Source organism: Schistocerca serialis, chromosome 11 (assembly GCF_023864345.2).
Source record: "Schistocerca serialis cubense isolate TAMUIC-IGC-003099 chromosome 11, iqSchSeri2.2, whole genome shotgun sequence".
Taxonomy (NCBI): domain Eukaryota; kingdom Metazoa; phylum Arthropoda; class Insecta; order Orthoptera; family Acrididae; genus Schistocerca; species Schistocerca serialis.
Window position 1 is genome coordinate 42,167,296 of NC_064648.1, and position 25,575 is coordinate 42,192,870.

Genomic DNA, 25,575 nt, shown 5'->3' on the forward strand with positions numbered 1-25,575 from the left:
TCATGGGCATCCCTGCCACACGTAACACATTTGGCCGGATTGGAACAGGACTGGCTGGTGTGATTAAACCGCTGACATCGATAGCAACGCGTAGGGTTTGGGACATAAGGGCGAACGGAAATTATCTCATAGCCTGCTTTGATTTTTGATGGGAGTTGAACTTTGTCAAAAGTCAAGAAGACAGTGCGGGTTGGAATGATGTTCGAGTCAACCCTTTTCATAACCCGATGAACAGCGGTGACGCCCTGGTCAGACAGGTAGTGCTGAATTTCTTCGTCAGACAATCCATCGAGGGAGCGTGTATAAACGACTCCACGCGAGGAATTTAAGGTACGGTGCGGTTCCACCCGGACAGGGAAGGTGTGGAGCAGAGAAGTACGCAGCAATTTTTGAGCCTGGAGGGCACTGTGTGTTTCTAACAACAGGGTACCATTCCGTAATCTGGAACAAGACTTTACAGGACCCGCAATTGCGTCGACACCTTTCTGAATAATGAAAGGGTTGACCGTGGAAAAGTCGTGACCTTCGTCAGACCGAGAAACAACAAGGAACTGTGGCAACGATGGAAGAACCGTCTGTGGCTGAGACTCAGTAAACTTACGTTTGTGAGCAGACATAGTGGAAGGTGAGGAAACCATTGCGGAAGAATCCCCCATGATTACCGGCGTCTCCGATGGCGCGCTCCTCCCTTGTGGGGGCCCTCACCGAGGGCACACCCGCCTTAGGTGATTGTTCACACCTCAGGTCACACCTCCCGACATACGGACGGAGGGACCAATCGGCACTTTCGGAAGGTATCAGCTCGGGTAATCACCCCTCCCTGGGCCTGGCCTTTACCAGGGGGTACGTACGTGTCCTACCTGTCTACCCGGGGCGGGGAATTACGCGTTACCCCGTCACCGGCTACGCATGGAAGTGCGTGGGTCGGCCTTCAGACACGCACAGGGAGGAAGAAAGAGAAAGGGAAAGGAAAGAAGAGGGGGTCTCAAACGCCGCAGCGGAGAAAAGGGTAAAGAGAAGAGGTAAGGAAAGGAGATGGACAAAGGAAGGAAGAAGACATACAGGCAAGGAAGAAGAAGAATGCGGTACATTTACAAGCGTCCGTCTCCGGACGTAGGCGCAAACCATACTCCCAGAGGGGGAGAAAGTGAAGGAAAGAGCAAGAGGTGAGGGGGGGGGGGGGGGGGGTGAAGACAGGGGATGGGGAAGGATGCGGAAGGGGAAGGTATGCAGCCCAGAAAGGAAGGAAGGCCACATTAGCTCGGGGCCCCGTGCTCGCTACGCACGTATCCACAAAAGAGTTGTGGATCCCCTGGGGGGTAGAGGGGAGATGTTTGTCCTTTCCAGGTTTCGGAACGGGAACGACAATAGCTTCCCGCCATCGCCTGGGAAAGGTACTGTCGGTCCAAATTCGATTATAAAGGCGAAGGAGGTAACGCAGGCTATGGGTTGATAAATGCAGCAACATTTGGACATGGATACCATCCGGTCCTGGGGCGGAGGAGCGAGAAGAAGAGAGTGCATGTTGGAGTTCGCGCATGGAGAAAACAGTATTGTAGCTTTCGCGATTTTGAGAGGAGAAAACAAGATGTCGCACTTCCGCTGCACGTTTCTTCGGGAGAAACGCCGGCGGGTAATTTGAAGAGCTCGAAATCTCAGCAAAGTGCTGACCCGATGAGTTAGAAATTGCGACGGGGTCCACTAAGGTATCATGCGCGACAGTGAGCCCAGAGACCGGGGAGAAACTAGACGCGCCTGAGAACCGTCGAAGCCGACTCCAAACTTCCGAGGAGGGAGTGAAGTTGTTAAATGAGCTAGTAAAGAATTTCCAGCTTGCCTTCTTGCTATCGCGGATGACGCGACGGCATCGCGCACGGAGCTGCTTATATCGGATACAGTTGGCCAAAGTTGGATGGTGACGGAAAATGCGAAGAGCACGTCGCCGCTCACGTATTGCGTCACGGCATGCCTCGTTCCACCAAGGGACTGGAGGGCGCCGGGGCAATTCGGAGGTGCGTGGTATTGAACGTTCCGCAGCTGTGAGAATAACGTCGGTAAAATGTGTGACCTCATCGTCGACGCTGGGAAAGCGACGGTCATCGAATGTCGCTAGAGACGAAAAAAGTGTCCAATCGGCTTGGGCAAACTTCCAGCGTCGCGAGCGCATATATGGCAGTTGAGGCTGCAGTCGAAGAACACATGGAAAGTGGTCACTCGAGTGTGTATCATCAAGGGCGAACCATTCGAAGCGCCGAGCTAGCGGAACAGTACCGACCGCAAGGTCCAAATGGGATAAATTTTCCGTGGAGGCAGACAGAAATGTGGGGACCCCAGTGTTGAGGCAGACTAAATCCGCTTGGTGGAAGACGTCTAGCAATAGTGAGCCACGTGGACAAGGATGTGGAGATCCCCAAAGCGGGTGGTGGGCATTGAAGTTCCCAACCAGCAAATAGGGGGGTGGAAGCTGCATGGATCCAGCCTATCACCTGGATGCTTAAATGTGTTGAAAAGAATTTTGTTATTTGTGATCAGTAAATGACGAATGTGATCCTAAATACAGCTGTGAAAAACACCTTAATGTTGTATGTGAGAACTTATAAACTGTAAGCAATGGGAAAATAAAGGCTTTGAAGGCATGTATAGAAGTAAAAATCTGACCATAATTCTGTACTTTTATTTATGACAAAGTTATAGCCTTGTGAAATCTGATGATTTTAAAGATCCTGAGGAATTGCTTATACAGGTATAACTTCTTTCAGCAAAATATGATAATCATGATTTGTCTTTAAGAGTTTAATCTATTACTGAATGTTTCAGAATTGTTTTCAATAAATTAACTTTGTTTTCTACACCATAACCTCTGCTCTGGCTAGAGATTGGTCGTGAACATAATTCATTCGTTCATTCTTTGTTTTACACATTGCACTCCATAAATGAAGATGTGGATGGATGTGGGATGAGCCAGGCTGCAAATCTGAAGGCAGAAGCTCCCACAAGAATTACCTCTGAAGTTTACTGACAACCAGCTGCTTGTGACTAGTGCTAATGCCACACTAATTATGGGAACTGCTAACAGATTACTTTGTATGTATGTATATGTACATTTACTACTATGAACAATATCACTGTTGTTCATGGTACATTAGTCAGCTACTTATTTTACCTAGCATCTCCAAATACACGGATACTCTGCTATCCACCTAATGGTGTGTGGTGAATAGTACCCCATAGCCCTGCTGGTCATTTCCTTTCCCATTCCACTTGCAAATATAAGGGAAAAAGACTATGTGTGCCTCCATATCAGCCCTGATTTCCCAAATTTTATCTTCATAGTCCGTATGTGCAATGTATGTTGGAAATAAAAAAAATTGTTCAGCAGTCGGCTTCAAATGGCTGTTCCCTAAATTTTCTCAATAGCGTTCCTTGAAAGAACATTACTTTCCCTCTGGGAATTCTCATTTGAGTTCCTGAAGCATCTCCGTAACACCTGTGTGTTGTTTGAACATACCAGTAACAGATGTAGCAGCCTGCCACTGAATTGCTTCTCCAACGAAGTATTAGTTTGCTATCTTGGTAGCTTGCTCTAGCTTCTCATGCAGTTACCTAATAAAATTCCCAATTCCCAATTCCACAATTAATACAGAATCTTGCTAGTCATGTGCCAGTATATAAATTGTCAGCCTTATTTTTCATCATCATTATTAAGCCCTAGCATTTTATGCTTCCGAGACCACAAAGACTGCATGTCACTCTAGCTGAGAGCTATGATGTTCACTTCACAACTGCATGTGCTACTCAGGATCACTTATGTCACACATCCTATTCGTAGATTTGCTCAGGTGTCTACCACTATTTAATCTAAGTTACGTATTTTCAAAGTAACAAGTGAGGTACATATCAGTGATTTCAGTGCCAACCACATGACACGGTTTTCCAGGCCACACATCCAGCAACACACTGTTCTGTGCACTTGCATTGGGAGCAGTTTTCAATGCAGTGGACACTATCTGCACCTTTGGCCCCACTGCCATGGATGTGTCTTGTATGACCTGTGATCTCTTGCGCTGCATACCAAGGCCAGCTACTTTGGCAACAACAGATATGCCCTAGGACACTGTACAGTTCGTTGTTCTAGCCAAATGTCTCATTTGCACATCCCTGTCTACTATGCATGGCATTCTCATTTCTGTAAAACCCTACTTGTGGAACAACATCACTACTGTTTCACTTACTGTCCTGTCTACTTGCGACACCAATGCATCCCTTTCATTTGTTTAAAATGGCATAACATGAGTCTCTGTGACATTAAGTCTTGGCCTGTTAGCTGTGAATCAGCTACACTCCTTTACATAATGTGAGTTGTCCCTAGCATGATTGTTTGGTTCCTTCACCTGTATGCTTGTATAATCAGCACACATTTCTGTGTTGAAGAAGCCAACATTTCATGCCTGAGGCTTCATCTATGTACAATCATTCATCAAAAGCCATATACAGAGTTATTCTATTACTGAAAATTTTATAACTAATAAAAAAGGCACCAGAGAAGCTGTCACAATATGAACAGGTTGTGGCCAAAGTATCATGGCTGATCTACAACACACCAATTTTATCTCTCTTTTTTCCAAACCTAAAAAAATTTTAGGACAAACTCAAGAATAACTACGATACACACAAAAGATAACAATAGCCAATGTTCTTTTGAATTGTATTGATCAGAAGTTATCAAAAGGAGGAATATTTTCAAATGACCTACACTTAAAATAAATGTGAATTTAGTGTACCCATCACACACAGCCATTATACAATATAGTTGGTATCAACAAGGGCTACAGAAAACAGGATTATACCAGCCACTAGTCCCCTTCCACTTCTATTTAAAACAGTCAGCATGTTACAGGTGATATGAAAGTCAAATGCAGGAGTACAAGAATACTCTACAATTATGAACAGCAACAAGTTCCAGACAATCTGTGACAATTCCACTGCAGTGCATCCTTTGCTCTGCACAATTAATAAAAGACTTATTACTTGACTACATGCAATAAGTTAGACATGTAAATACTTACAATATTCTCAGTTACATCCATTTCCAAATTTAGTTCAGGATCCTCCTTGATAAAATCAGTGGACCAAGATACTCCCAATGGATCTTTAACAGTCTGAAAGAAGAAAACAATCTGAATTACAACCACTTGCTAACATTCTGTGTATGACACAGTTCTCAATATTCCTTTCTCATGTATATCATCCAACTTTGCATAGATTCTTATCAATTGGCAAAAGTGAGTATTAGAATGCATCCACGTCAGTTCTAATGTCTGATTTTGGTTGGTTGGAGAAGGGACCAAACTATGCGGTCGTCAGTCCCTCCGACCTGAGATTAACTAAAACCAATAAAATCCCACATTAAAAGAGGGAATTACAACATCCATAAAATGATAAGCTATTGACAGGGAAGGAAGGAAAAAGGCAGAAGACGAAGTGAGGGAAAGAAAGTGACTAACGACAGGGACACGAAGGAAGAAGCATAGGAGACAAGAGATATGCTCAGGGCATAACAGACCCCATGAGGAAAGGACTGGGAAGGTAAAGGGCTGAGGTGAACCACCAAGCCCAGTTGAAGCCAATCCAGTCGGGATGAAGGGGGGGAGCATGAAAGCCTGCCATCCCCTCCACTCACCAATAAGGTTGAAGGCCCCTCCCTTAAATAAAGCAATAAAAACCCCATCGTGAATAAAACTTCAAATGAGATCTGCCAACACCAGGGGTAGCAAATATGGAAAGCTAAAAGTCTGCCGTAGGGTGACGAAGTTGGGGCAGTCCAATAAGATGTGAGCCACAGTCAACATCGATCCACGACGACAGAGGGGGGGGGGGGGGTCCTCACAATGGAGGAGATAGCCGTGAGTCAAAAATGTATGGCCGATGCAGAGCCGGCAGACGACGACAGACACCTTACGAGAGGAGGACCGCCATGGAGTTGCAGAATCCTTAATTGCCCTGAGCTTGTTTGGCGAAGAAAGAGTGCTCCATTCTGCACCCCAAAGGCCCAAAACCTGACTACATAATGCCGAGCAAAGGTCTCTTTCTGGAATGCCAATAGCGAGAGTGAGCCTGGTAGTAGCTAATTTAGCCAGTCGATCATCAAGTTCATTGCCAGGAATTCCAACATGGCCTGCGGTCTAAATGAAAACCACTGAGCATCCACATTGAGCGAGGAGAGAAAGGGAGTCCTGGATAGCGATGACCAATGGGTGGCGAGGGAAGCAGTGGCCAATTGTGTGCAAACCGCTCAATGAGTCACTACAGATAGTGAAGTATAGTCCTGAGCAGGAGCAGATATGCGCCAGTGTGCACAAGATGGCTACCAATTCTGCAGTAAAAACACTACAGCCATCTGGGAAGGAGTGAAGTTCCGTGCATTGCGCATAGGTGCAATCAAAAACAGTGCAGCTGGCGACCATGGAGCCATCAGTATAGATCACTTCTGAACCCTGAAAGGAACTGAGGAGACAGGAGAACTGGTGGTGAAGAGCCATCAGAGGGACAGAATCCTTTGAATCGATTGAGAGATCATGACAGAGTTGTGGCCGAGAGACGCACCATGGAGGGGTATGTGTGTGAGCGGAGAAGACAGGTGGTAAAGGCAAGTGCTGGAGCTCAGAAAGGAGCGACTGAATGCGGACAGTCATGGTAAGTCCACATCGTGATGGCCGCTGTGGCAGGGTGATCTCCATTTCTTGATAAAGGAGACCATAATTAGGGTGCTTTGGGATGCAGCAAATGCAGAGTGCATGAGATATCAGCTGTTGCTAGCACAAAACTCACAGTGGTGGAATCCCTGCCTCTGCGAAAAGTCTACATACAGGGCTAGTCCACAAGGCACCAGTCGCAAGTCAGAACCCACAGCGGTGGATGGGGTCTAATATCTGCAGTGTCAAAGGCGACGCAGAACCATAGACAGGACTTCCATAGTCTAAACGAGACTGGACCAATGCTTGATACAATCCCAAGAGAGCAGAGCAGTCTGCACCCCAGGTGGTATTGCACAGACACCTAAGAACATTGAGATGGGACTAGCATGTCCTCTTCAGCTGGCAAACGTGAGGGAGTCATGTCAACCGGGCATCGAAGATCAGACCCAAGAAGTGATGAGTGTCCACCACCGTGAGGGGCTGGCCATCGAGGAACAGTTCCGGATGGGGATAGACTGTACAGCAATGGCACAAATGCATGACAAGTCTTGGCTGCCGAAAACTGAAAGCCATGGGAGAGATCCCATGAGTGGGCCCGACAGATTGCCCCCTGTAGACGGCGGTCTGCAGCACCCATTATGGAGGAGGCGAGGTAGATACAAAAATCGTCAGCATACAAAGAGGGGGGGACACTGTTGGCCCAACAGCTGTCACTAGACCATTAATGGCTATGAGAGAGAGACGGATGCTCAGCATGGAACCCTCTGGAACCCCATTTTCTTACCGATGGGGAGAGCTGTAGGAGGAGCCAACCTGGACCCGAAAAGAGCGATAAGAAAGAGAATTACAGATAAAAACGGACAGAGCGCCACGAAGGCCCCATTCGTGAAGAGTGGTGAGGATGTGGTGGTGCCAGGTGGTGTCATAGGCCTTATGCAGATCAAAGAGACTGCAAGGAAGTGTTGCTGATGGGCAAAAGCCGACCAGTTAGCAGACTCTAGGTGCACCAAGTTATCCATCATAGACCAGCCGCAACGAAAATCACCGAGTCGATGACAAAAGGTCACAGGATTCAAGGATCCAAAACAGCCGCCAACTCACCATGGGCTCAAGGAGCTTGCAGAGGGTGTTAGTAGGGCTAATTGGACAGCAGCTATCCAACTGAAGAGGCGGCTTCCCTGGCTCCAACACTGGAACAATACTTTCCTGCCACTGGGTAGGAAATAATCCCTCACCCCATAGACGGTTTAGAGGGTCAATATACGATGGTGGCCAGCCACCAATAAGTGTTGGAGCATATGGTTGTGTGTCCGATCTGGTCCAGGAGCTGTGTCACGACAAAGGGTGAGGGCATTGGCAAATTCCCACTTGCTAAATGGGGCATTATATGGTTCTGAGCAGCGAGTAACAAAAGACAAAGGCAGTCTTTCTGAACACTCTTTCAGAAGAAGGATTGTGGGTGGATACTGAGCTGACGCTGAGGTTTGAGCAAAGTGTCAAGCGAAATTTTCAGCCACAAAGTCCAGATCGGTAACAACACCATGTTCAGAAATTCCCGCAACCCCAGTGGGAGGACGGTGGTCAAAAATTCGCTGGAGTTTCGCCAAGACTTGTGAAGAGGGGGTGTGGGGTCCAATGTCAGCTACATATCATTCCCAGCAAATCAGTTCCTGAAATTTGATTAGGTAGTGGGCCCTGGTGCAGAATCGTTTAAAGACCAGAAGAAGAGCAGTAGAAGGGTGCTGCTTAAAGTGTTTAAGAGCACGGTGGTGGTCTTTTATGGCTGCAGCAATTTCCGGAGACCACCAAGGGACCATCTCCTGGCAGGGGAAACCTGAAGAAGGGATTGATGAAACAGCTGCTGAAAGGATGGAGGCAGTCAAAGTCTGAGTAGATTCATCAACACTGTCGTGTGGCAATATTGGGGGGATGGGAGCAGAGGAAGAGGTACCCCAATCAGCCTTAGATAGGGCCCACCTGGGAGGGTGACGGAGTGAGAGACACTGAAGGAAGGTCAAAACAATAGGGTAATCGTCACTGTCACATAAGTCATCATGGATGCCCAGCTCAATGTAGGGAAGAAGGCCAGGACTGCAGATGGAGAGGTCAATGGTTGACAAAGTGCTGTGCACCACACTGAAGTGTGTGGGAGCACCTGTGTTTAGTAAACAGGTCAAGCTCTGCCAGCTTCAACTATTTTGCCCAGGGCAGTAGTCGCATGACTACTCCAAAGAGGGTTGTGGGCATTGAAGCCACTAATAAAAGGAAGTGAGAAGGGAGTTGTTGAAGGGTGGTGAGGGTATGGGATGTGGGCGGCCTGTCAGGTGAGAGATAAAGATCACAGATTGTGATTGGAGTGGCCAGATGGGCACTAACAGCAATGGCTTCCAGAGTGGTATGGAGAGGAACCCATTTACTAACAATGTCCTTGCAGACTAAGGTGCAAAAACCACCAGAGGCCCACAAGGGGCCAATTCGGTTCAGACTAAGTGTGAAACCCACAAAGGGTCGGTGAGTAAGAATTGACAAAATGGGTCTCCTAGAGTGCACTACAAGCGGCAGAGTAGAAGGAAAGAAGGGGCTGCAACTCTGGAAGGTGACGCAAGTATCCATTACAATTCCACTGGAGGTTCCTCAAGCCAGAGTCCACAGTGGAAGCGATTGGACCGGAGGTAGTCATGCCACTGAGTCACTATCCATCACTGATAAGGATGTGGTAACACCCATATAGGTGGGGTCAGACTCAGTTGGTTCATTGACTGTAGGAGGGGAAGGCCGCACCTCAGGGGGTACCAGAAGGGCCTTGCCCTTGTTCCTGCATTTCTTCTTCTTCTCTTGGGAAGGAAGAGAAGGGCAGGCACAGAATTACACGGGGAGGAATGGGGGGGAGGAGGAATGGGGGGGGGGAGGAATGGGGGGGGGGGGGAGGAATGGGGGGGGAGGAATGGGGGGGGAGGAATGGGGGGGGAGGAATGGGGGGGGAGGAATGGGGGGGAGGAATGGGGGGGGGGAGGAATGGGGGGGGGGAGGAATGGGGGGGGAGGAATGGGGGGGGGAGGAATGGGGGGGGGGAGGAATGGGGGGGGGGGAGGAATGGGGGGCGGATGAATGGGGGGCGGAGGAATGGGGGCGGAGGAATGGGGGGGCGGAGGAATGGGGGGGCGGAGGAATGGGGGGGGGGCGGAGGAATGGGGGGGGCGGAGGAATGGGGGGGGGCGGAGGAATGGGGGGGGCGGAGGAATGGGGGGGCGGAGGAATGGGGGGGGCGGAGGAATGGGGGGGCGGAGGAATGGGGGGGCGGAGGAATGGGGGCGGAGGAATGGGGGCGGAGGAATGGGGGCGGAGGAATGGGGGCGGAGGAATGGGGGCGGAGGAATGGGGGCGGAGGAATGGGGGCGGAGGAATGGGGGCGGAGGAATGGGGGGGGAGGAATGGGGGGGAGGAATGGGGGGGAGGAATGGGGGGGAGGAATGGGGGGGAGGAATGGGGGGGAGGAATGGGGGGGAGGAATGGGGGGGGAGGAATGGGGGGGGGAGGAATGGGGGGGGAGGAATGGGGGGGGAGGAATGGGGGGGGGAGGAATGGGGGGGAGGAATGGGGGGGAGGAATGGGGGGGAGGAATGGGGGGGGAGGAATGGGGGGGGAGGAATGGGGGGGGAGGAATGGGGGGGAGGGGAGGAATGGGGGGGGAGGAATGGGGGGGAGGAATGGGGGGGAGGAATGGGGGGGGGAGGAATGGGGGGGGGAGGAATGGGGGGAGGAATGGGGGGGAGGAATGGGGGGGAGGAGAATGGGGGGAGGAATGGGGGGGGAGGAATGGGGGGGAGGAATGGGGGGAGGAATGGGGGGGAGGAATGGGGGGGAGGAATGGGGGGGAGGAATGGGGGGGAGGAATGGGGGGGGGAGGAATGGGGGGGAGGAATGGGGGGGGAATGGGGGGGAGGAATGGGGGGGGAGGAATGGGGGGGGAGGAATGGGGGGGGAGGAATGGGGGGGGAGGAATGGGGGGGAGGAATGGGGGGGAGGAATGGGGGGGAGGAATGGGGGGGAGGAATGGGGGGGGAGGAATGGGGGGGGAGGAATGGGGGGGGAGGAATGGGGGGGGGGGAGGAATGGGGGGGGAGGAATGGGGGGGGAGGAATGGGGGGGGAGGAATGGGGGGGAGGAATGGGGGGGAGGAATGGGGGGGGAGGAATGGGGGGGAGGAATGGGGGGAGGAATGGGGGGGAGGAATGGGGGGAGGCTGAAGGCATGGGGCAAATGGGGTGGGGCTGGGAAGAGGAGGGGGTAGGACGGGGAATGCACATAATTCAAGTGAAAGTAGAGGTCATAGACATGCGATGGAGCCGGTCATATTTTTGATGAGCCTCAGTGTAGGTGACGCAATCTAATGTTTTGTACTCTTGAATACTCCTTTCTTTCACAAACACCAGGCATGTAGGCAAGCGCGGAGAATGCTGTCCATTACAACTTACACACGTTGGGGGGGGGGGGGGTGCAAGCACTCTCCTCATGGAGGGGGCGCCCACAGTCACCACAGAGGGGAGCAGTGGTGCAGCAGGAAGACGTGTCCAAATCTTAAGCATTTAAAACATCTCATCGGTAGTGGAATATAAGGTTTGACATCACACCGATACACCATTACCTTGGCCTTCTCTAGGAGGACATCCTCCTCGAAGGCCAGGATAAAGGCACCGCAGCGATACGATTGTTTGCAGGGTCTCACTGCACAAAGCCGATAAAATGAACCCCTCACCGCTCAAGGTTTTAGCACGGAGCTCCTTGTCAGTTTGCAGAAGAACAACTCTCTCGAAAATAATGCCCTGTGCTGAGTTCAAAGATTGGTGGGGCATGATGGAGACTGGGACATCACCGAGATGGTCACAAGTGCGCAGGGCATCGGTTTGGGCAGCAGAAGATGTCTTTATGTGCAAAGCACCAGACTGCATTTTACTCATCAATTCAACATCGCCATACTCATCTTCAATCATCTCCATGAAAAACAAAGGCTTGGTTGTGGCAAAACTACTGCCACCCATCTTGGTACAAACCAAATACCGAGGGAAAGGTTTCAACCTAAGCCAGTAAGCTTGCCCCTCCTCCGAGGGAGTGGACAGGGAGGGGAAGGCGAAGGATCAGAGGAAAGAGTGTTACATCTACTACCACTCTTAGACATGGCCACAGAATGGCCAGGATGGTGAAGCTTTTGTCACTTCATGTGCAAGGTGTCCACCCTAGTACCACCCACTCTGATCAGGGGCTCGCCCCGTGAGCAGCACCCAGCCACAGCAAGGGCCATCTGGCACGGCGGCCATTGCCGGGAGTTCTGGTGCCCCAAAACGATGAGCATTGACTCCTGGGCATACACGAGGCATTAACACCTCAGGTACTAGCAGTTTGATCCCTGTTGTTTCAGGGGCTCAGCCAAGTGGCTACCGTGCTGGTGACCTAGCAGGATGGGGGCCATGGTGCAAACTGAAAGGGAAGGGGGAGAGTGTAATGGATCTGGGAGATGTTATTTTTTTTACCGTACTTGTCGATACCGAATTTTAAATGTTTTCTTATATTTTTGTCAGAATTTATTATAATTTGTCTTATTATATGTTAATTTACTTCTGTTTTTGAGAGTAAAAGCATATTGATTACTATTAGAAAATGTATCGAAGAATAGCAAAGAGACTGATTACAAGTGGAAACTTGTGAATTGTGTAAAATATCTTTGACGTTGGAGTCGTCTTTGACTATAGTCAGTCGGCAGCTAACTCTTGGTGCGTGTTGACGGAAGAACAATGTGAAGGTCGCAGTCATAAATAATTTTGAATTATGTTACTATTATTTTTGTATTAATTAAAAAAGAGGAAACTACATTTGAAGAAACTGTATTTGAAACACCAAAATGAGAGAAACATGTTGAACCACGTCACTTCTGCAGCTGACATAGATGCATTGTGGAATCATACTTAGACAACTGAAGCCAAGACTAATATCGCCTTGCAAACGTCTAACGGAAAAGGTACTGTCACGAAATATGGCAAATTTAAGTAAATAAAAAATAGTGATCATATTTTCAACTTGTGTCTTAGCCGGGATGCCATTTTTCAACTGGGGATTGTAGCCGGAATATTGTGTTCACGAGATCTTCAACAGTGCTACAAGGAAGAAAATTTTTGTGTGTTAATACCAGTTTCTTCAGAATGTGTGTTACAGTGTTTGTGTTCATCGGGAAGTAAAAGTTTTGGAGAAGAAAAGTTTCGGCAAAAAATATAATTTTCGACAGAAGAAAATACTTCAAGAATTTTGGTCAACAATCACATGGATGGAAAATGTGGTTTTGCAACAGTAGAAGAGTGTTCCAGATAAGTCACGAAACCCTAGTATTTTGTTAAAACAATATTTTTATCTTGTTTTGTATTGTTGTGTATAAATTTTTGTTCTTCACAATGACTTATGAGATTTTCGAGAGTATTGTGCCTAAAGTAGAAAGTAGTAATTTAATAGACTTCGAACATCAGGACAGGTCAAATGAAACAGAAAGAACCGATCAATTTGATTTAAAAAGTTTTCTTCTAAATTTCACGAAAGAAATTAAACAATCAGTTGACGACAATAAGACTTACTGGGATGAAAAAATTGATAACATTTTGTTGCAAGTCCAAGCAGTCAATACCCAAGTGGGTGAGCTTTCGAACAGAGTTGGCAGTGTTGAGGAAAAAATTGAATCTGTGGAAGCAAAAGTAAATGAAATTGATGTTAAATTGAGCGGTGAAATTAATACTGTAAAAAATGAGTTACTGGTAGATAGGGAAAGAAATTTAATTGATTTTAATGAGATAAAAGGGGAAATTAATTTGGATGAGAATACAAAAGTCTTAGTAAAAAATGTAGAACAAAAAACTGACAATCGTTTGGTTACTCTAGAAGAAAAAGTAGAATGCTATGATTTAGAAAACAAAAATCTGTCAAACAACTTAGCGAAAAAATTGAAAGTTTTGACATTGAATTTCAAAGCAAAAATTACAATGTCAACGCATGTAATCTTGTATCTAATATTCCAGTGAAGCACTTTTCGGTAGATGGACCCTTACATCCCATTGATTTTATGCAATATTGTAAGGATTGTTTTTTATCTCACTCACCAGATGAAATAAAAATTAAATTTGTGAAAAAATTCTTGGAAGGGGAAGCTTTGACTTGGGCAAACCGGATTGTAACTTTGGGATGACCTTTTCAGAATTTGAATCAAAATTTCTGGAAAAATTTTGTGATGATCTTAAACAAACTAGAATCAAAAATGAATTTTTAAATGGGCGAAACTATAGAGAATCAGATGGGAACATGAAACAATTTTGCAAAAGTGAACTTCAAAAACTTATTCATTTAACAAAACCTTTGGATGACTTGATCAAAATTGATACCTTGAAGAGAAGATTGCCATCAGCAATGCAGTTGAGTTTAGTTCATTGTCCTGATAGTAATGTAGAGCAGTTTCTCAATTATATTGAAAAGTTGGATAGGGTAACAACACGAACACACAGTGGGTTTACTCAGAAAGGTAATGGTCAAAATTGGGGAAATGACAACTTTCAAAAAAGAGAACAAAACAATTATCATGGCGTCAGTCAAAATTCAGGGGGATATAACAATTTTGAAAAGAAGGACCATAATTTTTATCCAAAACAAGAACAACATTTTTGCGTTAATAATCAACAAAATAGGGAACACTTTAGGGATCAAAATCACAGAAATTTTGATAGAGGTCAGTACAATAGAAACTACCAACAATCAGGTAATGTTTGGCATAGGAATGGGATCAGAAATGTTGATCAGAGACATTGGCAGAACCACAATCAGCAGTTCAAACAGGAACCGGAAATAAAAAACGAGTAGACGCCCCCTTGAAGGTCCGCAAGGTTGAGGCAGAAGGTGAGCATGATGAAAGGACCAATGGATGTGACTATCATAAACCCAAACATGACTGTTCCAAACCTAAGCTATCACATGAGGTTATTAGTTGTTACTTATTGAAAAAATTTCAAGAGGAAAATAATATTGATAAAGATAAAATTTTCAGTACACAAGAACATACAGTAGATAAAAGTAATTGTGATTCATTTAATTTAACAGAGTTTTACACTTGGGCAGAAAACAACAACACTTTGTCAGATGATGTAATCTGTAGTAGTTCAGAGATGTGTGTGAATGAAAGAGAGAATGCATGCTGTGAGAATGAAAATGTTGGTGAAAGGGATCTGGTAACTTTAGAAAGGGGAAATAATATTTTGGGGGATAATTTGAATGTGTATGACCTGAATATGTGTAATGATAATGATGTTGTTGATAAAGTTAATAATGATGGTAATGGTATTGATGATGATGTTGAGGAAAGGTATTTCATTAGTTTAAATAGGGACTTGGGTATACACATGGTTGAAAATGGATTAAATAGTGAGAATATTATAGAAATTCCCAGGGATGTTACCAGGATGAATAAGGATCACAAGCTGGATGTATGTGAAAGTGTGAATTTTGATGTTGTTGGTAAAGAATCTGACTACACAAATAACGATGACACATGTATAACTTCTAACCTAAGTGAAACTTTTACAGATACTAATGATACACACACATTTCTTATGAATGTATGGCTGAACAGTGAAACTATTTCTTTTGACAAGAACTTTAGAAAGATGCTTATTAATGTATGTAAAACTGTATGTCCCGAGTGGTGGAAAAAGATGAGATATTTTATTTTTGAAAAGTTGAAGGATAAGTACTTCAATAGTATACAATGTGATTTGGATGAAAATTCTTGGCTATTTGAGATAATAGAGAGTACTAATGACAATTTTGTATCTTGCGCAAATTTTGTAACTGTGACAAATAATACATGTAATGATATACCATATGATTCTGATAAGTATAGGTTTGGGGAAATTGAAAGTGATTTATTACATGAGGATACAGGTTCTGAGAAAAGTGATCAATTTTGCAGTCCTTATATAAAAGTTCAAATTGGGTCATGGATTGGTAAATGTTTAATTGATACAGGAAGTGAGATCTTGCGAATATGTGAAAGGTTAAGCAAGAAATTGAAAGTGGGGAAAGATTATGTTGAAATGCCAGTTGTTGGGGTAAAGATAAAAGGAGCTACTGGGAAGAGCAGTAAATTGGTAAAAAGCCAGGCTTTAGTGACATTTTTAATCGAAGGCAAGTTGTTCACACATGGATGTTTTGTAATTGAGGAATTTAATGAGGATTTTCTTTTGGGTATGAATTGGATAGTAAAAGTAAATACAGCATTTGATTGGGTTGGAAGAAAACTTTTGATAGAAACTAGTGAAAGGGAATACATTCAGACAAATTTTGTGAACACACTTGGTGATCAGAGTAATGGAAATTTTGACAGTATCAATTTACTAAAAGAAAATAGATTGGAGAATATTGAAACTCATAGATTTGATACTGATGAAGTTGAATTTGGGAATTTAGTAAACTTGAAAATTTCAGAGACACTAAATTTATCTGGGGAGCAAAAACAACAGTTAGAAAATCTGCTGTGGGAATACAGTGATGTTTTCAGTGACATACCTGGTAGGGTAAAGGGTTATCAGTGTGAGCTTCAGGTAAAACCTCATGAACCATTTTTCATAAAACCATACAATATTGCAATATCAAAAAGACCTGCTGTTGAGGAAGAGCTGAAAAAGATGGAAGGATGTAATATAATAGAAAGGAGTATCAGTGCAAATAATAATCCTCTAGTAGTGGTTTCGAAAAAAGATGGTGGAGTAAAAATATATCAACAGAAATCATAATTTCAAAATTTAAATAACCTATTATCATCTAAAACAAAAGTCCTCCACTGGAATTTACTTGTTAGAACAAAACTACCAGTACAACCAAGTGTGTATATTTGCATGTATAAATTAATAATTTGAAGTCAGATGTTAATTGCAGATGTTAATTGAAACTGATAAACAAACACTGATGTAACAAAGAATGAGAGAGAGATTTTTTTTACTTTTTTTACAAAAAAAGTCTTCATAGTGAGCATTTCTGAATTTTTCTAATTTTTGGAAGCTAAGTCTTCCCTGTGGGTGAAGGCATGCATGCAAAGGTATAAGTTTCAAAACCAAAAATTTAGATAATACTGATGTATCTTTAGCTGTACTAAAAGAAGAATATCATAAGGAAAAAAAACAAAATAAAAAAAATCATAGTAAAATATATATGTCTGCTTGTGTCTGTATGTGTGGATGGATATGTGCGTGTGTGCTAGTGTATACCTGTCCTTTTTTCCCCCTAAGGTAAGTCTTTCCGCTCCCAGGACTGGAATGACTCCTTACCCTCTCCCTTAAAACCCACTTCCTTTCGTCTTCCCCTCTCCTTCCCTCTTTCCTGATGAGGCAACAGTTTGTTGCGAAAGCTTGAATTTTGTGTGTATGTTTGTGTATCTATCGACCTGCCAGCACTTTTGTTCGGTAAGTCACCTCATCTTTGTTTTTATATATATATATATATATATATATATACACTGTCACGAAATATGGCAAATTTAAGTAAATAAAAAATAGTGATCATATTTTCACTTGTGTCTTAGCCGGGATGCCATATTTCAAGAGGAACCTGCACCATGGAAGCTAGGTAGTGAGTTCATCCCCAAATGCCTCACACTGAACGGACAAATTTTGGAAATGGAGGTCAAACCTCAAGGGGACCAAAAACGCCAAAAAGGAGACAGAAACAGCAAACTAAACAATAGCACAGACCAAAACACAGCCAGGAGGACAGCTAAGTCGACATAAACAAGTCCACTAAGAGGAAAAAGAGGGGGTAGGGACAAAGGAGCAAGGGGATTAGGAAGAGGAACAGGGATAGTAATGCAGCCTTCAAAGGAAGGGAAAGGAAGCTGCAATAGCTCAGGGACCCGTGTGCGCTGGCACTATCGGGTGGTCGTACTCCCATATACAAACTTTATACATGTGTATGGAAACATTTCAAAATTCAACTCGGATAATATAGGGACGCAAATAATCTTCCTGCTGTAAACCCATAAACAAGAGGACTTTTTGGAGATTAATCAAATGACTATGGCATTCCACACATTATCAAAGTTAACCACATTTAATGCTATTTACACAGATTCTTTCTCTGTCACCATGTATTTTCAGTGCCTGCTCATTAGTAAAAAATGCAAATTTATTTCATGTGTACTTGAGGAAAATCATAAGGAATTACATACAGCCAATGCAGGATTTCAGTAATGATGTAAATACTACAGTCAATAGTGACTGGGAACTCTAGAATATATACCCACCACATATAGTTCCACATCATCTGTTACAGCACTGTGACACAGACACATGTAACAAGATTAAGCAATACTTCCAGGAGGAAGTCTTCCTTGCTCCGTTGACACTAAATGTGCACTTTAGGCATTCATTACATAGAATCATAATAAAAATTAATGCAAGGATAATGGTTTGTAAAGATATGCTTATTACAAGTGCAGTTAAAATACTATTGGTAATAACCTACAATTAACACATCTAGCTAGAGTCAACCGGAAGACAACATACATTCTTGAAAGTAGCTGGTACCATAGGTTACAGATTTACACCATCTTTGATAATTTAGATTGAATGCCTCATATTTGTGTCATGACATACTTACTACACTACCTGCACAGTAGCGTGCTTGTGTGAAAACTTACATTATGCTCTGATCCATCAGCATGTTGTTTCATTTCGGGATCTTGCTTTACCCAAACACTATGGCCGTCGGCCTTTAATGGGTCTTCAAGAAACTGAAAAAAAGCATGAAGTAATCAAGTCAAGGCCTCTGTGTCTTGTTCCTACATAGATATCTCATACAGAAGAGTACAGAAGCAGGAATACAGTGAGTGGGGGTGCCAGCGAGGGGGCGGGTGCCGGCGAGCGTGCGGGTGAGGGGGGCGGGGGGGTCAGCGAGAGTGCGGGTGGGGGGGGGGGTCAGCGAGAGTGCGGGTGGGGGGGGGGGGGGGGGGTCAGCGAGAGTGCGGGTGGGGGGGGGGGGTCAGCGAGAGTGCGGGTGGGGGGGGGGGGGTCAGCGAGAGTGCGGGTGTGTGGGGGGGGGGTCAGCGAGAGTGCGGGTGTGTGGGGGGGGGGTCAGCGAGAGTGCGGGTGGGGGGGGGTCAGCGAGAGTGCGGGTGGGGGGGGGGGTCAGCGAGAGTGCGGGTGGGGGGGGTCAGCGAGAGTGCGGGTGGGGGGGGTCAGCGAGAGTGCGGGTGGGGGGGGTCAGCGAGAGTGCGGGTGGGGGGGGTCAGCGAGAGTGCGGGTGGGGGGGGTCAGCGAGAGTGCGGGTGGGGGGGGTCAGCGAGAGTGCGGGTGGGGGGGGTCAGCGAGAGTGCGGGTGGGGGGGGTCAGCGAGAGTGCGGGTGGGGGGGGTCAGCGAGAGTGCGGGTGGGGGGGGTCAGCGAGAGTGCGGGTGGGGGGGGTCAGCGAGAGTGCGGGTGGGGGGGGTCAGCGAGAGTGCGGGTGGGGGGGGGTCAGCGAGAGTGCGGGTGGGGGGGGGGTCAGCGAGAGTGCGGGTGGGGGGGGGTCAGCGAGAGTGCGGGTGGGGGGGGGTCAGCGAGAGTGCGGGTGGGGGGGGGTCAGCGAGAGTGCGGGTGGGGGGGGTCAGCGAGAGTGCGGGTGGGGGGGGTCAGCGAGAGTGCGGGTGGGGGGGGTCAGCGAGAGTGCGGGTGGGGGGGGTCAGCGAGAGTGCGGGTGGGGGGGGTCAGCGAGAGTGCGGGTGGGGGGGGTCAGCGAGAGTGCGGGTGGGGGGGGTCAGCGAGAGTGCGGGTGGGGGGGGTCAGCGAGAGTGCGGGTGGGGGGGGTCAGCGAGAGTGCGGGTGGGGGGGGTCAGCGAGAGTGCGGGTGGGGGGGGTCAGCGAGAGTGCGGGTGGGGGGGGTCAGCGAGAGTGCGGGTGGGGGGGGGGTCAGCGAGAGTGCGGGTGGGGGGGGTCAGCGAGAGTGCGGGTGGGGGGGGTCAGCGAGAGTGCGGGTGGGGGGGGATCAGCGAGAGTGCGGGTGGGGGGGGATCAGCGAGAGTGCGGGTGGGGGGGGATCAGCGAGAGTGCGGGTGGGGGGGATCAGCGAGAGTGCGGGTGGGGGGGGGGGTCAGCGAGAGTGCGGGTGGGGGGGGGGTCAGCGAGAGTGCGGGTGGGGGGGGGGGTCAGCGAGAGTGCGGGTGGGGGGGGGGGTCAGCGAGAGTGCGGGTGGGGGGGGGTCAGCGAGAGTGCGGGTCGGGGGGGGGTCAGCGAGAGTGCGGGTCGGGGGGGGGTCAGCGAGAGTGCGGGTCGGGGGGGGGTCAGCGAGAGTGCGGGTGGGGGGGGTCAGCGAGAGTGCTGGTGGGGGGTGGTCAGTGAGTTTGCGGGTGAACAGTAAGTAGGTTGTAAGTATTTGAGTAAACCAGTTCGGAGGTGGAATGAGGGCAACAGCATATGGTAGTCAGGACTGAGTGTGGTAGAGAACTCAATTGTTTTTTGATGACAGCTTTACCTCTAGTTTAAATTTATGTTTACTTGCCTGTCATATACTCGTTTCATGTCACAAGCAGATGACCGAACCTTGGCTTGGTCACATTCTCCAGTCAACAGTTTATTTGCCTTACAAAGGGGCTTTCCAAACTTAAAAGGCATGAGAATGTATTCCATATGGAATGTATGCATCAAGGGATCACAAATTTAGCATTGGAGGGCAGCGTGGAGGGTAAAAATCGTAGAGGGAGACCAAGAAATCAATACACTAAGCAGATTCAGAAGGATGTAGGTTGCAGTAGGTACTGGGAGATGAAGAAGCTTGCACAGGATAGAGTAGCATGGAGAGCTGCATCAAACCAGTCTCAGGACTGAAGACCACAACAACAACATGGAATGTGCAACTCTATTAGCTTCTTTCTGGCTGCTGTGCATCTACGTCTGCAGTGAATGGTGGATGGCACCTTGTACAACAACACCATGAACCACAGGTTTTCCCAATACAAAAGAAGCTGATCATTCACCATCCTAATATCCTTATGTGCTTGTTCCATTTCTTATCACTTTGCAATGTTATGCCTAAACATTTTATTGAGCAGACTGTCAATCTGTACAGTACCAACATAGTATTCTAACATTATGGGATTGTTTTTCCTACTCATCTGCATTCACTTGAATATTTCTATTCCTGCCATTCATCACACCAAATAAAAACTTTGTCGAAGTCATGTTGTATCCTTGCCACTCAGTGATGACCCTTTCCCACACATAATGCCATCAGCAGACAAACACAGAATGCTGCTCATCAGATCATTTCACATGTATCTTATAAAACATCCCTGTGGCACTATTGATGATACTCTTGTCTCTGAGAAACACTCTCTGTTGAGGTCAAAGTACTGGCCTCTGTTACTTGAGAGGTCTTTGCACCTTTCACGTATTGCAGAACCTATTCCATATGCTCATAGCTCCATTAATAGAATGCAGTGGGGCAGTGTGTCAAACGCTTTCCGGAAATGCAGGAATGTGGAATCTAGCCTGCAGCTCGTCATCCATGGTTCACAGTATATAATTTGACAGAAGACCAAGATAATTACTGCACAAAATCCATGCTGATTTGTGCATAGAAACTGATCTGTCACCAAGAAATTAAATATATCTGAACTGAGGATTTGTTCACGAGCTCTGGAGCCAATAAGCTTTATGACATTGGTCTGTAATTCTCCAGGTACGTTCTTTTACCATTCTTATATACAGAAGCCACCTGAACTTTTTCCCAGCTGCCTCGGTCTTTGCACTAGGCGAGACACTAGCAATAAATGCAAGCTAAGTAAGAGGTCAATGCTGTAGAGTAATCTCTGGACAAATGATTTGTGACTCCATTTGGATATGCCAACTATTTTGTTTTCAATTCTTCAAGTTGCTTCTCTACTCTATTACTGTGTGTCCAATACAGGAGTCTGTGTGGCAGTGAAACAACATGTTTGTATGATCTTCCTGCACAGACTTTACAACCCAGTACAGAGAGGGGTTAGTGATCCTCATCTGCTTTCCTCCAAAGCCACCGACTGGTCAATGACTGCCTGGATAGAGGTCTGACTCAGTGATTTTATGTAGAACCAGAAATGTTTAGTGTTCTCTGTAAAATGTGTTGCTCATGTATGATGGTGGTAGTTGAATGCTTCACACACAGATTTTTTTACATACACTTGAATTTCCATTAACTCTTGCCTGTCCCCACTGTGAATACTTTTTTGAACTGACTGTACAACAGTCTGCCTCCTCAGCATTTTCAAATTTTGTTATTAAACCACAGTGGGTCTTTTCTGTCTGTAATCCAGTTACTCACCACATACTTATTCAGTCCATTTAATGTTTGCCCATATTCCTCTACGTAAACGATATTGGAAATAAATGACATTCACTCATTGTCTAAATGGGATGCTAACAATAACTTACCTGTTCTTTCTAGCAAATCTATTCTTCTAGCCTTCTAGAAGGATTAATTAACTTCATTTACCATTGTTGATCACTAACCCATCTCTGTCCTGATACCATCTGTAAGGACAAGCCTGTTTATAGTTACAAGGTCTAGAATATTTCAATTTTGTGTGGGCTGTTAAACTAGCAGCTTATGACAGCTTTCAGAAAACTGTTCAGAAGTACTTCACAGGATTGCCTGTCCATACCAGCTGCAATGTATGCACAGACATCTTAGTCTCTACTCAGTACGTTACGATCGCCTGCTTTTTCTGCATTACTTTGTGTAGACTTCCTTTGAATCATTCTGTGACTGTGGCAGCAGTATCACCTGGCAAATAAAAACACCCAGTGCTGGAGTACACATACAAGGAACTATTAAGGGAACTGCCCATTAAAACAGGAAATCATGGCTTCAATCTTGATACCAATTACCATATAACTTTGTCAATGCAATCTCATTTAATTCTTATTTGCGCTTATAATATAAAGAAGCAATTCTACCAATTCACAAGCTAAACTAGTTCATCTGCTTAAAGATAATGTTTAAATCCATATGGGCAAAGTGTAACAAAATATTCTTTTTACCTCTTTCCTCGTTTCCAACCTGGAGCATACTGTAATATTGTAACACTGTCATCCTTACCCTAAAGTAAAAACAGGACTGCTGAAGTGACTACACACACAATTGATAACTATCTTTGTTTTCACCACAACTCGGCAATGATTAATTCCATGCAGCCATATAAATTTTAAAATTACCTCTTTATTCACATTCTCCTCCAACTCATCTTTTACATTCATGATGCATGGGTAAACTTGGGCCTGTGGTAAAAATAAACTATAATAAGTACATTTAAGCAGTCAGAGTCCTCCCATATTATATAAATGTATCAGAAACATAAAGCCCAACTGTCATACTACTTAATAACTAAATAGAAGTTCTGGTTAAGTATTGTTCTTTTGTGTTCGAATGTCTGTGTGACGAGTTCACACTATGGTATATTTCAATGGGAGACAGCTAAAAATTGTAAGACTGATTAATGACAATGCCTTTGAAAATTCATTATGATCTTCAACTTCAGCCTTCTCCCTATGCTATTGTTTTCAATCATATTTTCTAGCTCTTATCTTCATATGCATATAATGGTAGTGTAATCAAATAAAATAACACAGCTACCACCTGAAACAATGAAATCACTTGTTCATAAAATCAATGTTGTTCATATCAAATGACAATACAGTTTACACAAAGCGTATGGGGGAGCAGAAACTAGACTATCAAGTGCCACATCACTCATACTACTTTTATGATCAGAATCCTAAAATATCTAGAACAGTTACATCATCAAAACTTTGATGCACTGAATGCTTATTTATGATAAAATTATAAAAAAATACACACACACTACCTTGGCACACTACTTACTACTATTCTAATTTCATCAATTCCTTTTGGTGGAACTAGCATGTTTCTGACAGTACAAAAAAAGAGCGTAGGCTACAGGCTGAACCAGTCTTATTCTATGGATCCGAATTATGGGTTTTACTTGCTGGTCTCAAAAGAAAACAAAGTCGGGAAAGATTATTCATGGAGCAGCACCAGCATATCCTGACAGAAAAACCAGTAATGTAAGTAAGTGCTGGAATGAGAACAAATGAAACAATAATAGCATAGGAAGAAAATCATTAAACTGATATTGGTATCTGTTGAGGATGTTAGATAATTAGCAGCCAAAGATTAATTTTTGATTGGAAATCACCTTACTGATAAAAACATAGTAGACCACTTAACTTTAAGAAAGAGCATATCGACAAAATAATGAAGCAACATGGTGTATGCAAAAAGTATGCCTTGAAGAGAGATGCTGGGCAGAAGATAGAAAGAATACAGCAACATCATGTTATTAATTGATCTTTGTATTAATTAACTGCCTAAAATAATACTAATATACTAGCGCAAATAATGATATTATTACTATCTTAGCCATGGGGGGCTGCTGCTTTGAATTCCCAACCCGCACCTGGTGTTTGCCACTTCTTTTGCTTGGAGCTTGTGGCACCATAGGGCACGGTAGAGCCATGCAGGGTACGTAGACAGTATTTGGCATTCAGCCAAAATTGACAGAATGGAGTGTCTGGTAGCCCTTTAAAAGTTCTGTCGAGTTAATAGTTGCAGGCACAGGTGTTAATGAAAGACAGTACATTGGTGTGGTATTGGCTATCTGTGTTTGCTGTTCTCTGTGGAAGTCACATTATGCAAGGAACTTTCTCATCTGAAAAACTGCCTGAATTGGGTTGTGTTGCATGACTTAATACCTTGTGGCGTTGCCTTGGAAGGGGTTAGGGTAATGTCTAGCAACCAGGCAAGCTTGTTATTGCTATCCAATTCCCCACATTCAGCAGTGGATTCGATGATTTGGCAACCCCAAACACTGTTTTAAGTGTGACCATGTTTAGCCCTAGACCAAGTTTTTTTTATGAGAATCATCTGATGAATCCACTGATCTGCACAACTACTGTGGTCATGTGGTTGCATTAAGTGAGAATGACAGTGGAATTTAGATGCTCCTTAGTCTGCTCCAGTGTTCTAATGTTGTAGCACACACTTTTGGACCTGGACTCAGGGCATGCTCACCATACTGTGGCTGTTAACATTGACTCTGTATGTCAGCCTCATGGAATGCACCACATCCAGCTACTCATGGGCTGCCTTCACTTAAGTTATGTAAATTACTGTTTGAAATTTGTACTAAAATTTTGTACATTTTGATGTTTGGGGGTTTGTTGGGTCAAGTGCCCTTCTTTTACATGCCGTCGAGCACTGTTAGAATGGCCACATGCTTATCGGCTCTACGTGTATCACACATGTCATTCAGATGCCATCCAGACATTTGAGGCTCACGGGCTGGAAGAAGCAAAAAGTGTGTTAAACCGTCAAGTGTTACTGAGCTCTGAATGTTTTTGGTGAGTTCATTCACTGGCCATCTGTGAGATGGAGAGTGAAAGAAATTTATTTCATATCAGGCAAGTTACTGCTTACTAGATTTAATTGTCCAACTGTTTGTTATTTCAAAGTTGTCATGGGGTGACCTTTTCTCACCTTTTATTTATTTATTGTTACAAGTTAGTTCTGAGTACTAATCATTGGTTTTTCTTTTTAAATGGCGTTCTTGAGCTGCCCTGCATGCAGTCATTTACTGAATCACTTACGCATTTTCTACAGTATACCTTAATATAATTTTGACTGTGTCTGAAGCCAGTTATATCAATCTGTGCACACTCATTCTCTTGTTAATTAACTGTTCATTGGTGCAAGATTTAAAGAGACTTGCTCTGTCTGCCTGACGGAGTTCTAGAAATCATTGCACCTGTTTACTTCATTCAATTACCTAGATGCAC

General features: G+C 45.3%; 1 protein-coding gene across 8 annotated transcripts in view; it reads right to left on the reverse strand.

The window, feature by feature from the left end:
* Positions 1–25,575, reverse strand: part of LOC126427281 (zinc finger protein 492-like) — a 133,598-nt gene that overhangs the window by 101,344 nt on the left and 6,679 nt on the right. For 4 of the 8 annotated variants that reach the window (XM_050089551.1, XM_050089557.1, XM_050089556.1 and 1 more), the window contains exons 3-5: positions 22,936–22,998; positions 18,409–18,501; positions 5,067–5,159 (exon numbers count right to left, since the gene is read on the reverse strand). In XM_050089551.1, coding sequence (XP_049945508.1) covers positions 5,067–5,159; positions 18,409–18,501; positions 22,936–22,998 — 249 coding nt within the window. Of the gene's footprint in view, positions 1–5,066; positions 5,160–18,408; positions 18,502–22,935; positions 22,999–25,575 lie in introns of those variants that run through there. The other 4 variants (XM_050089552.1, XM_050089553.1, XM_050089555.1 and 1 more) reach the window with 3 other exon arrangements.